This window comes from Fulmarus glacialis, unplaced genomic scaffold, assembly GCF_000690835.1.
Source record: "Fulmarus glacialis isolate BGI_N327 unplaced genomic scaffold, ASM69083v1 scaffold228, whole genome shotgun sequence".
NCBI lineage: Eukaryota > Metazoa > Chordata > Aves > Procellariiformes > Procellariidae > Fulmarus > Fulmarus glacialis.
Window position 1 is genome coordinate 113,664 of NW_009228724.1, and position 12,572 is coordinate 126,235.

General features: G+C 36.2%; 1 protein-coding gene across 1 annotated transcript in view; it reads right to left on the reverse strand.

Annotated features, from left to right (window-relative positions):
- LOC104080973 (receptor-type tyrosine-protein phosphatase delta-like) overlaps positions 1 to 12,572 on the reverse strand; it is a gene marked incomplete at its 5' end in the record, with an annotated part of 132,459 nt that overhangs the window by 94,515 nt on the left and 25,372 nt on the right. Inside the window, 5 exon segments of the mRNA XM_009583548.1 lie at positions 4,704 to 4,794; positions 9,502 to 9,761; positions 10,659 to 10,756; positions 11,189 to 11,328; positions 11,330 to 11,756. Coding sequence (XP_009581843.1) covers positions 4,704 to 4,794; positions 9,502 to 9,761; positions 10,659 to 10,756; positions 11,189 to 11,328; positions 11,330 to 11,756 — 1,016 coding nt within the window.

Genomic DNA, 12,572 nt, shown 5'->3' on the forward strand with positions numbered 1-12,572 from the left:
TTAGCTGGTATAAACCATTGATTAATTACTTATTAAATCAGACAAATGCTTATTCAATATCTTTTATGACTTTAGATATATTGGCATTCAACAAATATTAATCTGATTTGATTACAAGGAGCCTGAATTTTTCCTGGCTGGTAAGTGATGACTTCTAAGGCCTCTTTATGGTTCCCCTCGTTTTTCACTTATGAAACTTATTCAATGTTCTGTAGCCTCAGACTGCAATCATAAATTGTTCCAAGGTCACAGATTTGTTTTAGGCTTTTCAGCCTAAAAACAGTGCTAATACAATAGATTAGCACAAACGTCTTTGTTAGGAGGAGACAAATCTCCAGAGCTAGATAGACATCAATAAAAAAAGAGATTAAAATCTAAACTTCACTATATATTTTCATTTTAAAGAACATGTTTAGTCAGGGAAGCTCTCTTGCTTCAGCCTCTTCTTCACTGTTAGGCCTCAGCTAGCTAGCACATCTTCTTGCCTTCCCCACATGGGATCTTGTATTTTGCGATTACACAATTAACAATTCCAATGCATGTAAACCAATCTACTATGCATGTAAACCAATCTACTATTCACTCTGTTTGTGAGACAGAAACTTTTAATACTAATTACTCTAACACCCCTTCTCACTGAAGTACATATTTCAAACACAGGCTGCAAATAGACATGGAAGCAACCTGTACTACTTGGATCCAAACTTCCTTAGCATTGAGGGCATTTGGATGTTACTCCTTCGAAGATCTACAGTCAACTGCTTTCCAGCTCTAAGGCTGAGTCTGTTCTCTGTTGCAGAGATTTTCCATTCATTTAACTCTATCAATTTCCATGCTCCAACACAAAAGCTGGTACACTGCAATGGATCCCCTGAGCAAAAAAGAACTGGCCATAATTTGAGACTGGAAATCGTTATTCATTATTCAAGGACTATTACAATCAGCAGTCCATATTTCTCTTTATGTCTCAGTTTAATGAGCAGCTAGAGTAAATTTGCATGGTATAAAAATGAAAGCAGTAGAGAACTGTAATATTTAGAAGATTTCTATTTAGCTGCTTTATTGAAGGTGACTCTCACATCTATTGGTAGCTTCCTATGCCCTGTGTAGAGTTACTGAGGGCAGAACATGAGGCAGAGACTAATCAAAGTTTGTTCCACGTTGCTTCAGCCCTTATAAGATCTGCTGAGGGAAGCACTCTGTGAAAAGTTTGTATCCATACGAAGCCACCTTTTATAAGGATAATAACAGCTATGCAGGGTGCTGACCACTGACTATTCTGAAGTCTGCTGAAACACAGATGTAGATATTCAGGTAATAACAATGTGATATGTATCCTAACTGGAAGTCAGGAGCTGTAAGAACTGCAGTACAAGGAGAAGTACATGGCTTGAGCCATCCCTGAAGATAACTGATACTTTCATTTATGGGTATGGTTTCCACTTGAATTTAAAGTTATTTGTGTGACTACCTCAAATAAATTCTTTATTGTATGTTTACAGATTACACCATATTTACAATTTAGATTTTAAATAACTCATAATAAAATGTCAAAACACTGCAAGAGTACTGCAATCAAAATTAGCTTGAGATTGAAAGGGGAAGAAAAATGTTTGATCTTAATTATTTCTTGCACTTGAATTAGTAACATAAAATGCATGTATTTAACAGATAGCAATGCTGAAGTACTGTATTACAGTGGGTGAAGTGATCAGAAACTGAGTTTTGGCTATGAATGCTAGAAGTTAATTAGCCTGAGTCAAACAAAATGTGTTCAACTTTTCCAAAGCTGGTTATTCATCACATAAGGCCAGCTAAAATTAGGTATCTTTGTGTGTAGCTAAAAATTTTGTCTGTGACATTGATTACACATGACTCAATAGACCTCAGGTGAACCTCTGGCCTCATTCATGTTTCATGTATAAATGGGGTTGTTGCCAAATATCATTACTTGCACATATATCTCCTGTTGTACTTTATACCAGGATTTCAATAAATTTACTGAATTGATTTAAGACTTACCATGCAGGCTTTTATTTAGGTTTATTGCTTACAAATCTAAAATAATCCTACTGGGTAATTCTTACTGCAAATCATAATATTTTGTTTATATTTCATTTATTTGCATGGCATATCTATTTAAAGTAACTAGATCTCATGATACTCAAAATACAATGAAATTCTGAGTTAATAAAAAAGGATTGTATCTCTAATAACTATTATTTTCAGATACACAATATCTAGTCCATTGTCTGCTCTAAGATTCTTTCAGAACTGAGATTCAAGGAACCAGGAAGATTAGGTAACTATGACAAGGCTGGAGAGTCTTTTGGACTGGTCAGTTATGTACTGGAGTTAATACTCCAGAGTAGCATTTTCAGCAAATACTTTTCTTCTGACAATGTACGCAAAGTATTTGGAACATACTTTGGAAAAATCTATGCCTGACCCTTTCTGATACTAGCCAGATACCTGAGACTGTACTAAAAAAAGATATGCGCAAGTATCTTCACTTGACCTTTAGGAATTATTTGCTCATAGAGTAGTGTGGTTAGTTTTTGTGGGCTTTTTTTTCCGAATTGATTTATTGTGCCACTGCTTTCACATGTTTGTCAGGAATAGTACACCTAATAACAATATACATACATTTTCTAAAGCTGGAATTAAACCAGTCTTTTAAGTAATAGAAACTGGATGAGTTAGCATGAAATACAGTTGCTGCCTGCTTTTGATTTTTTCTCTACACAGTACTTACTATATGTATTGCTGGCAATTGTAAAAGATACATCAAGGGATCAGAAATAATTTTCTTTTTCCAGTCAATGCATATCTTATTTCTTCCACCATTAATTCTACGAAGTGGTCTCAATTATATCAGTAGAAGTGGGAAACAACCCATCCTGACCCAAATATTTCTGAATTAATAAATGCTCTTTATCAGTCTGTTATACAGATTAATGCACTGCAACCTGCAGGATGATTAAAATGACCCTTTGTTATGGGAATCAAGCAGGACTGTAGAATTTAATTGCCAAAAAGTTCAATGTCATCTGGCACCTATCCTTTAATCTGTTAATGCTGCTGAATGTGACTACAGTCTTTGGATGTTAAAAGTGGGTGGTAATATTAAAACAATTTTCCATTACTGTATGGGTCTTGCTGTCAGAGTTTTACGGTTTAACTGAATTTGATGTCACCTAGGACTATGATCATGAGCTGATAGCATCCAAGTTCTTTTAAAGGGAAGAAGTTAATAGATGAAAGCAAGTCATCGCTCCAATTGAATCAAATGAGATGATCACATAAATGAAACTGGTCAAGAGGAAACAGAGGCTTCAATCAGTCAGTCAGCAGTAATGAAAACCATGCCTTCTTTTGAACAGTTGTTTTTAATCTTCTGATTAAGGGTTCTCCTGTTGCTGTATATATTCTTCTTTGCCGTTTCTGATCAGAAAATAAACTAAAGACTGAAAGACCTCTGTTTATATTTTGAAAGCTTTCTACAGCAGTGTTAGTTTGGTGAAGATCTTTATTTTCCTTACATTTTGTGCAAACATTGAAATTGATATCATTTTGTCAGTGGGAGGAGGGAAAAAAGCCTTGTGATTGCTCGCAGGTGATCATTACTACAGTGATTGTATTATAGGGAAGCATATGTTGAAGCATCTCTGTAACATAAAACTCTTGAATCCACCAAAAGAAAATGGAAAAATAGAAAGGATCCAGTCAAAAGATCACTAAATCAGGAGTAAAGAAACTGACTTTGATTTCTGGTCTTTGAATTGCGGAGATATTACACGTACAAATTACCATAGCATCTGAATGAGATCTAAAATCCTAGCCAGATACAACAATAACAATAACACCACCACCACCTGTCTTTTGTACAGGGCTTTCATATGGGGCTTTCAAAAGAGCTTTACAATGATAAATATTAGTATTATTCCAAATTTAGATTGAAAAAGGAAACACAAGTTCGCATGAGCTATATTGTCCTTCAGTAAAACAGAAGACAGGACTGAATGCTGACACTATACTTCCTGGAACTATTATTATATCAGTAACATAATGAATTGATTTCTAGTATTACTGGGCTTATTCCTAAAATGAAAGTACTTCCACCTTTTGGGTTAATGTCATTTATAGTGCCGAATGATAACACGATGTTGCTCTTTCCTACTTCATTCATTTATTTCTGAGCACAAACTGTCAGTAGAACGGAGACTACTGTAAAAGTTTTCTAACCAGAAACATTACAGTATGTGAGAATCAGGTAAAAACACCACAAGAAGGTCAAATGTTAAATTGCAGTGCAAATTGCAATTTAGCATTTGTTACAGGCTTAGTAAACACCCCACTAATGAACCAGACCTTTATTAGAGTTCATATCATTGGTGATTAAGCTTTTGCTGACAACTCATTTCACCTCCTGCACTTTTCCATTACGCTTTACAATAGGAAAAGAATAAAATATTAATGCCAACAAAGATCAGACACTTCGTGTGCTTTATTGCAACTTAATGTCTTTATTGTCTTCTAATTTAAGTAATTTGAACTTTTGTTTCAATCCCCACAGGCTAATTCAAATATAAATATAAAATATCCTGACAACCAAAACTTCTAAAACTGGTGAGTTAATCACATACCACTAATAAGATTGTATCTCTAATAAACAAGAAGACGACAACAAAAACATACAGTACCTCATCTAGTTCCATTTCATCTGGACTCTCCCATGGTTTGATAAACTTTCCACGAGACCTCTTCAAAGGCACAATAACTATGTAATAACCTCTGTAAAGGAAACAGTTGGACAAATGTGAAGTTGAAGGAAAAGGAGTAGATAAATTGATGGGGTAGGTGTCTGTTCAGTGGACTTAAGAGAACAGTGGTATGTTGAGAGCAAACTTTTGCACACTGTTATGCCACTGCAGCCTTCCAAACATAGTTGTAAAGATTCACACTCTTGAAACCACATCCAGTGTAAAACATTTGACAAACAAATGGCAGTAATTACCTGCCTTTTCATGTAAACATATAAATATGTATAAGAAACTAATTACAATATTCTAAATGCCTACATATTTGACTGCAGTTTATTATTTCATTTGAAATACAGGAGCCATGGGATATTTGTGCCCTGTCACCATCACACTGGGGAAAAAACCCAAACCCCTAAATTGAAACATATTACCATGTATTTAAATTTCAATTATCACCGCATCTTCCCCCATTTTCATGTATAATCAGAATAGTAGGTTAGTATAAAATGTTTGTTGATGCCAATACTATCAAAAACAGAAAATAAAGACGACTTAGCATACACTTCACCCACACACTCTTTACTTTTGAGTATCAATCACCATCAGCTTTATCTACTTAAGTATTCTGTTCACAGTCATAGAGAAAAGAGCTTGATGTATGCTCCTTTTACAGCTAGGATTTGCAAATTACTTATATCAGATTTCCTCAGAAACATTTTCCTGAAAATATTTTCCTCCTCCCCCCTATGGAGACTAGTAAATTATACTTTCTAGTATAATAGAGATATGGCACTTTCCTTGTTTCCTTCACAAAGCCTGGATACATGCCAGGCAGATCCATAATTTCACATTAGTGTGAGGAAAGAAGCAGTAGAATCACAACAGCAGGACATCTAGGATGGTATAATATACATCTTCTTGATAAACACACTTGTCAAAAAGTCAAGTATTCTCCATCTCAGGGGAGAGGGAAAGAAGCTGCTCTCCTTTGTTTCTAGTAACAACAGAGCTTATTTAGAAAGTGTCTCTGGCTCTCCATTATGGAAGATAATTTTTGTGTCCCATGGACCATCTTCTTCTCTTCCAGTCTGCCATTTTTTACAGCCTGTTCAACCTTCTGCAGCACTGACTATTCATTTTACTCAAGCAATGCAGCTGAAAAACCTGAAGTAATTAACAAAAGACAGTCTACAGAAAAGGACTTGCCTTACAATTGATCAAAAACTATCTCAATCTAAACCGACTCTATAAACTATCTTTCTTCCATACCAGTGCACGCCATTGGTCCATTTTAATGGTTTCTTCTTAACTAAAGCTCGTTCCCATAAAAGAAATGTAACAAAACTTTGGATTTTTAACTACTGTAGTAAGTGCACACATTTGTTAATTCTTGTGTTAAGAAATTTGAGAAGTTTCTCTGTGGAAATGCTGAGCTCCAACAAGACATGCTGAAAACGAGAAGTTTGGGCCACAGATTTTTAACTGCTGCTCACTTGCTGTATTTCAGTATTTAAATTAAATCTGCAGCATGCATTCTTATAGTAACAATATGATAAATCATCTTTTACACCGATGTTCTTATTCAAAACTAGTAAGGCTGGTTGAACTCAGTTTTTAGACCTGAGTATGTATTTTAAAAATTCTTTGGTTACATGAATAACAAATCCTAGTGAATTCCTCTCTATCCATGTATACAATAACTACAACCTACATACCTTTTCTTTAACAGATGCCTAAGAATCAAGACAAAAAGCAATTGAGAATTCGCCCCTATATGTCTTTCAGACATCAAAGATACATCTGCTGGATGAACTCCACAGCAGTCTCTTACTTATCCTTTTTTTTCCTTCTTCTTCTTTTTCTTTTTTAAGCTAACAGTGTTCATACTTTTTTTTCAATCAAGGAACATCCAGCATGTAAATGTTACTTTCACAACACTTGTTTCATGCATTCCTCCCACTCATAACTTTGATCATCCACTAAGACTTTCAGCATATACAGAGTATTTTAAAGCTGAAAGCACAAGTACATCAACAGCAAAAAGAAAAATCAAACTGTTCACATAAATATACAGTGCTGCAAATTGTAAAGGACAACAAAGTTCTGTTATTTCTAGCTAACTCCAGAAAATGCAGCATCTTTTGAAAAACATGTTTTATTTTTTGCTTTATTATTTGCTTGTTTGTTTTGAGGTTTTTTTTTGGGGGGGGGGAAGGGTGAGAAATGGAACGTTTGCTTGGATATTGCTTGAACTACTGAGTATTACAAAGGCCAAAGTCTTCCATACAACTCTGGTTTTACCTAAGACTTTGCAAAGATGGAAGAGATCCAGAGAAACATTAACTGTCCTTTAGACATAAAAATTGTTTGGATTAGCCCAAAATACTACAAGAAAATGAAGAAATTCTCATTTGAGATGACGCCAGCAAGAGAGATCCATTTTACCTAGCATAAGGTGAGCTCTGCTCCAATTTCTATGCTGTATCACCATCAAACATCGAAATAATGAAAATTACTTCTACCATCTTCAATAAATTACAAAGGATCTTATAACATTACCCTCAATCCCATTAGTATTTACCTATAATTCATTAGAGGAAACCATTAACTGTTTCACCTTCTGTGTAATTAGTATTATTGAAAGATTCTCAGTGTATAGTACTTCATAGTAAGACGGAGACAATCATAAGCATACGATGTACCCATAGAGGAACAGCAACTGTAAAAATGTCAATATAACTACTACACAAAATTGTTCTTCCCATAGAAAGACTATAGCTGCAGTAATCTTACTTATTCTAACAAGCATAAGGTAAGCTTTTTCTGTTCAGTATGTAGTTGCTTTGGTATGCCTGCTTCCAAGATCAAGTCAATCTTTTTTTTGTTGTTTTGTTTTTCTACCTGAAGCATGATCACATCTTCTTAGAAATAGATACAGAAAGAGGAGATACATTATTTGCAAAATTGGCAGTTGGACCCCATAGGTTTAATGTACCTTTCCTGATGTCACTTAGCCTCTTTCATTTTTTTTACACCACGTAAAAGGAAGGGCATCAGCTCTTTTTCTACTGCTATCTTCTGCTATTGTTTGACCAGCTACCCTGCACTTTTTTCTCTGTGTGAATGCTCTGCCTCATAAATCTTTTTTGACTCATTCCATCTTCAGTCTTCCTTAGCTGCATTTGTTACTGACCGCATCTTACTCAATCTAATGATAATGGCTACATTTTTCAGTTTTTCATCCTGTTAATGTCTCAAAGTCATTTCTTTCTTGACCTCACCTCCCTCAAAATCCTCTGTCAGTAATGAAAAAGGGGAGCAGCTTTCTACAAAGCCGTCCGTAAAAATTCACCAGGGAGAGAACAAGTTGAATCCCCAACAATATTTAATGACTTGCTCATTTTCCTCCCTATTTCCTTTACATTACACATGGGAACCTTATAGACCAACAGGAATCACTATAAGCAGAGCAATAACACTTATTGATTGTAACATGCCTCATGTTTTCTTGGCAAATCTTTATTGTCTAACCTTTCTAATCCCTGCTGACTGTGTGCTGTCAGCTCTTTAGTCCTATTTCTGTTGTTTAACTCTCCACAGCACCTTTTCCCCCAAAATCTAAGTAACCTCTAGTAAACTCTCTGCCAAATTTCTCAGCAAAATGTCCTGTTTTCTTTCTGGGACCAGTGGAGAGGATCTGAGATTTTTCTTTTCATAAAAAACTTCATAATTAATTCATCCAAATTAATATAAGTGCAGTAACAATTCTTTAAAACTCCATGTAAATCTGGAATGACTGAGTCTGAGTACTTCAAGGTGCTGCAGCATGGTAGCTACCCATCGATGGCTTATCCATTCTTCTTGTTGTTCAAAACACAACTGGCTTCCTTAATCTGTCTTTGCTATTTGAAATCAGTGATGAAACACAAAAATACTCCGAGAAACAACTACAAACTGAAGGACAATCCTTTTCCATATATTTCCATCCAGATTTTACTCAGTCTTATATAATTGGCTACGTGACAAACTCATACAATAGCTCCAGCTGGAAGGGACCTACAATGATTGTCTAGTCCAACTGCCTGACCACTTCAGGGGTGACCAAAAGTTTAAGCAAATTATTAAGGGCATTGTCCAAACGCCTCTTAAACACTGACAGGGATGGGGCATTGATCATCTCTCTAAGAAGCCTGTTCCAGTGTTTGACCACCTTCTTGGTAAAGAAATGTTTCCTAATGTTGTCTGAACCTCCCTTGACAGAGCTTTGAGCCATTCCCACTCGTCCTATCACTGGATCCCAGGCAGAAGAGGTCAGCAGCTCCCTCTCCATTTCCCCTTTTCAGGAAGCTGTAGAGAGCAATGAGGTTGCCCCTCAGCCTCCTTTTCTCGAAACTAGACAAACCCAAAGTCCTTAGCCGCTCCTTATAGAACATACTTTCCAGCCTTTTCACCAGCTTTGTTGTCCTCCGCTGGATGCATTCAAGTATCTTAACCACAGATTATGGCATTTGTTCTTGTTAAATTTGATGCCATTGATGATTGCCCAATGCTCCAATCTGTCTAGATCCCTCTGCAAGGCCTCTTGTCCCTCGAGAGAGTCAACAGCACCTCCCAGTTTAGTATTGTCAAATATTATTCCAATATTAGTCCAAATACTACTGCAGAGTGCTGTACTCTCTGTACCATTATGAAAAATAAAGCCCTGGTTCATCCAATGGTATGTCATTCATTCACTCACTTTATATTCTCATTTGAAGGTACTTCTGGAAGTTCCACAGTTATCATGCCATCTAAGTTGGTCTTTCCAATGAAGACTGGCTTGGTGCGAAGCACATCTGGTGCAGTCTTTGCTGTCACTCTGTGCTGAAGACCTCCAGCACTATTCCCTCTGTTTGTCAGCACAAATGAATATGATGTCTCTGGCTTCAAGTTAGTGATCAGCTTTTGAGTAGCACGTCCATCAACCTCCACCACCATTTTTCCATCATCATAAAGGATCTAAGTTAATACATAAATTGAAGGTGGTTTTGGTTACTAAGAGAAGGCAACTGATACTGTCACGCTGAATTCAGGAATGAACATAGCTATAAATTTAAAATGAAAGTTACTGGGCATTTTAGGCTGTAAGATAGTACTGATTTCACTACTGCAATTAAACTTCTCTCTTTCAGGGTTAAAAAAGAACTACATTAATTTAAAGCAGTGTAAGCACTCCTAAAATCCAGTTCCACTTATTCAAATTCAGTAGTTTTGCTTGAACCCAGTATTTATATCAAGGCACACTTGTTGTTAAAGATACCTTGACTTTTTCATTCACACTCCTTATTCAGTAAGGTTTTTGCAACTTTTAGTTCATAAAATACCGATCTTCAATCTTCACTCGCCACCGCCTGAGATGACACAAATGATGAAGAATGATGCAGAAGAAAGGCCAGCCAGACTACAGGTTACATTGAGTCTCTCTATCTGGCTAATGCTATAGTTAGTGGAGTAAAAGAGTTGTAAAGCAAAAATGCGTTGTTGTAAATGTGAGGAGACAAAAACCAAAATGGTACTCAGTTACAGTCACTACAGAAATGATTTAAAAAAAAAAAAATTATTATTTCCTTTCAGTGTTTTCTCTAAAATATAGTAGCAACAAATTACAAATTAGCAAGGTGTTCATACCATGCCTAATAACCAGTGTGAGCCTGACTTGGAAATACTGCCACAACAGTGGAAAGCTCATATTGCCAAACGACTGAATTTAACAGCTTGGGTGAATATTGGTGATTAGTTTGCATTCTTAAATACGGCAATACCAAAAAAATCCATATATTGAGTAAGCTACTTAACCAGATGAATGACATCCTCTAGTTCCTGCATTTTCTCTCATACAAATGGAAAGTAACTTACTTTAAAAGGCAAGGCTGAATTGTAATTTTCTGGAATTTCCCAGGATAGCAAAACAGAAGTCTTCATTACTGCTTTAACATGAAAATTTTTTGCAAACACTGCTGGAAAAAAAGAAACAGTGTATATAAACAATATCTTGGAGCTTAGATCTTGTCATATTTCCACTGCTACCTGGGAGTATTGGCTTTCCATTTAGGTCAAAACACAACAAGGATTCAATTCTCCTACCTGTTTGCTCATATTTAAATACCACGTTTTAACTCATTCTCACTGTTATCTAGTGACAACCCAACACGTACATTTTCCTTACCTGAAAAAATTGTGAAGATGTTAGCCAGAACTTGCTTGGCAAGGGACAACTGAATTCTAAGGCATCCAAAACATACTAAGATTTACATACTTTACCTTTTGTGTTTGATGAACCTATTTTTATGAATGGGCTGGTCAGTTTTATTTACAGCTTCAAAAACACTGATATCCAAAGACCGATACTCCTTTAAAGGTCAACGCCATAAGCAGACAAATCCTACCTTGATCCACGGGTAGTGTCCTGAACTGGACACTTGGACTATATGGACCAGGCCCTTTGCTTGTGTGCGCACGTACTTTTACGTCATATGTGGTATCTGGTTTTAAGCCAGAAAGTGTCATAGTGGTATCAGCAGGAAAGGTAAGCAACATTGATATCTCTGTACAAGATGGTATATTTGGTGATAATGCCATTTCTCTCTGCCAAGAGTGGCATCTGCCAAGTTAATTGAACTGATGTAGAAGTAGAGCTTTCCGAGTGAAGATTTTGGGGAAATCCACTGGGTACCTCTTCAGGAACAGAAATCTCTTTAACCATCTCCTCCCCAAAGCCCACTTTATTTCTAGCTGAGAGCCTGAAGACGTAAGAAGCTCCTTTGTGAATGTCTGTGGCCGTGAAGTGGTCTTCCTTCTCTGAGAACTCCATGGTTGTAAATGTATCCACATCTTTGCGACCAAACTTCAGGCGATAACCCTGCAGCGGGCCAAAAGTGTCCACAGGAGGGTGCCACTGAATTAGAGCCGTGTTCATCTGTGTGTGGCTAATCACAAGCCGAGGTTTGCCTGGAACTGTAGCACAATGTTATTTAAAGATGATAAATACAAACAGAATTGCATGTACAATTTTCAAGGCTAGTTTTAGCAGGAATAGGGATAAATTTTCTCTTCCCTCACTCTTAGTTCCACAAATTACTGCCTTATGGAAGAAATAATGTCTACCTCCTGCACTATTGAGTATAATGAACTAGGGTATTAAAGTCATTTACTGTTTGTTGTTTTCTTCCCTTACCATTATTTCTAAATAAAGAGAACATTCAGAGGCACAGGACTTAGGAACACAAGTCAAGAAGTAAAACTTCATACAGATATCTTATGAATGGTTCTGTCTCACTTCCAAATCCTTGCTTGCAAAAAAAGAGTATTGTCATAAGTATTTATTAATTTAATCCAAGGCACATTTCTGCTATTCCTGTAAATGGAAAAATAATAGTAATAATACTAATAATAATAATAATAATAATAATAATAATAATAATAAAAATAAATAATGATGGAGAAATTACAAGTTTCTAGGTGTGTCTAACATAACTTTTGCCATTGATAGTTAAAATGTGGTAGAAGGGAAGTCAGACCAACCTTGTCATCAACAATCATTACTACGTATGATAGAAGCCTATCATTCCACTCTCCATACAAAAATCACCCCCAGCATGGGCTGTTTCAGCTTGGAGCAGTAGCACAGTTTGGAATTTAGCGTCTTGATTGTCCTGGCTTATCCCATATGATTTAGTTTCCAGCATGGTCTTGGTGCACATGAACTGGATTTCTTCTGAAGAAGACTAAATTGGAAGCTCTTAACCTGCACACTAGATACACTTAAATCCT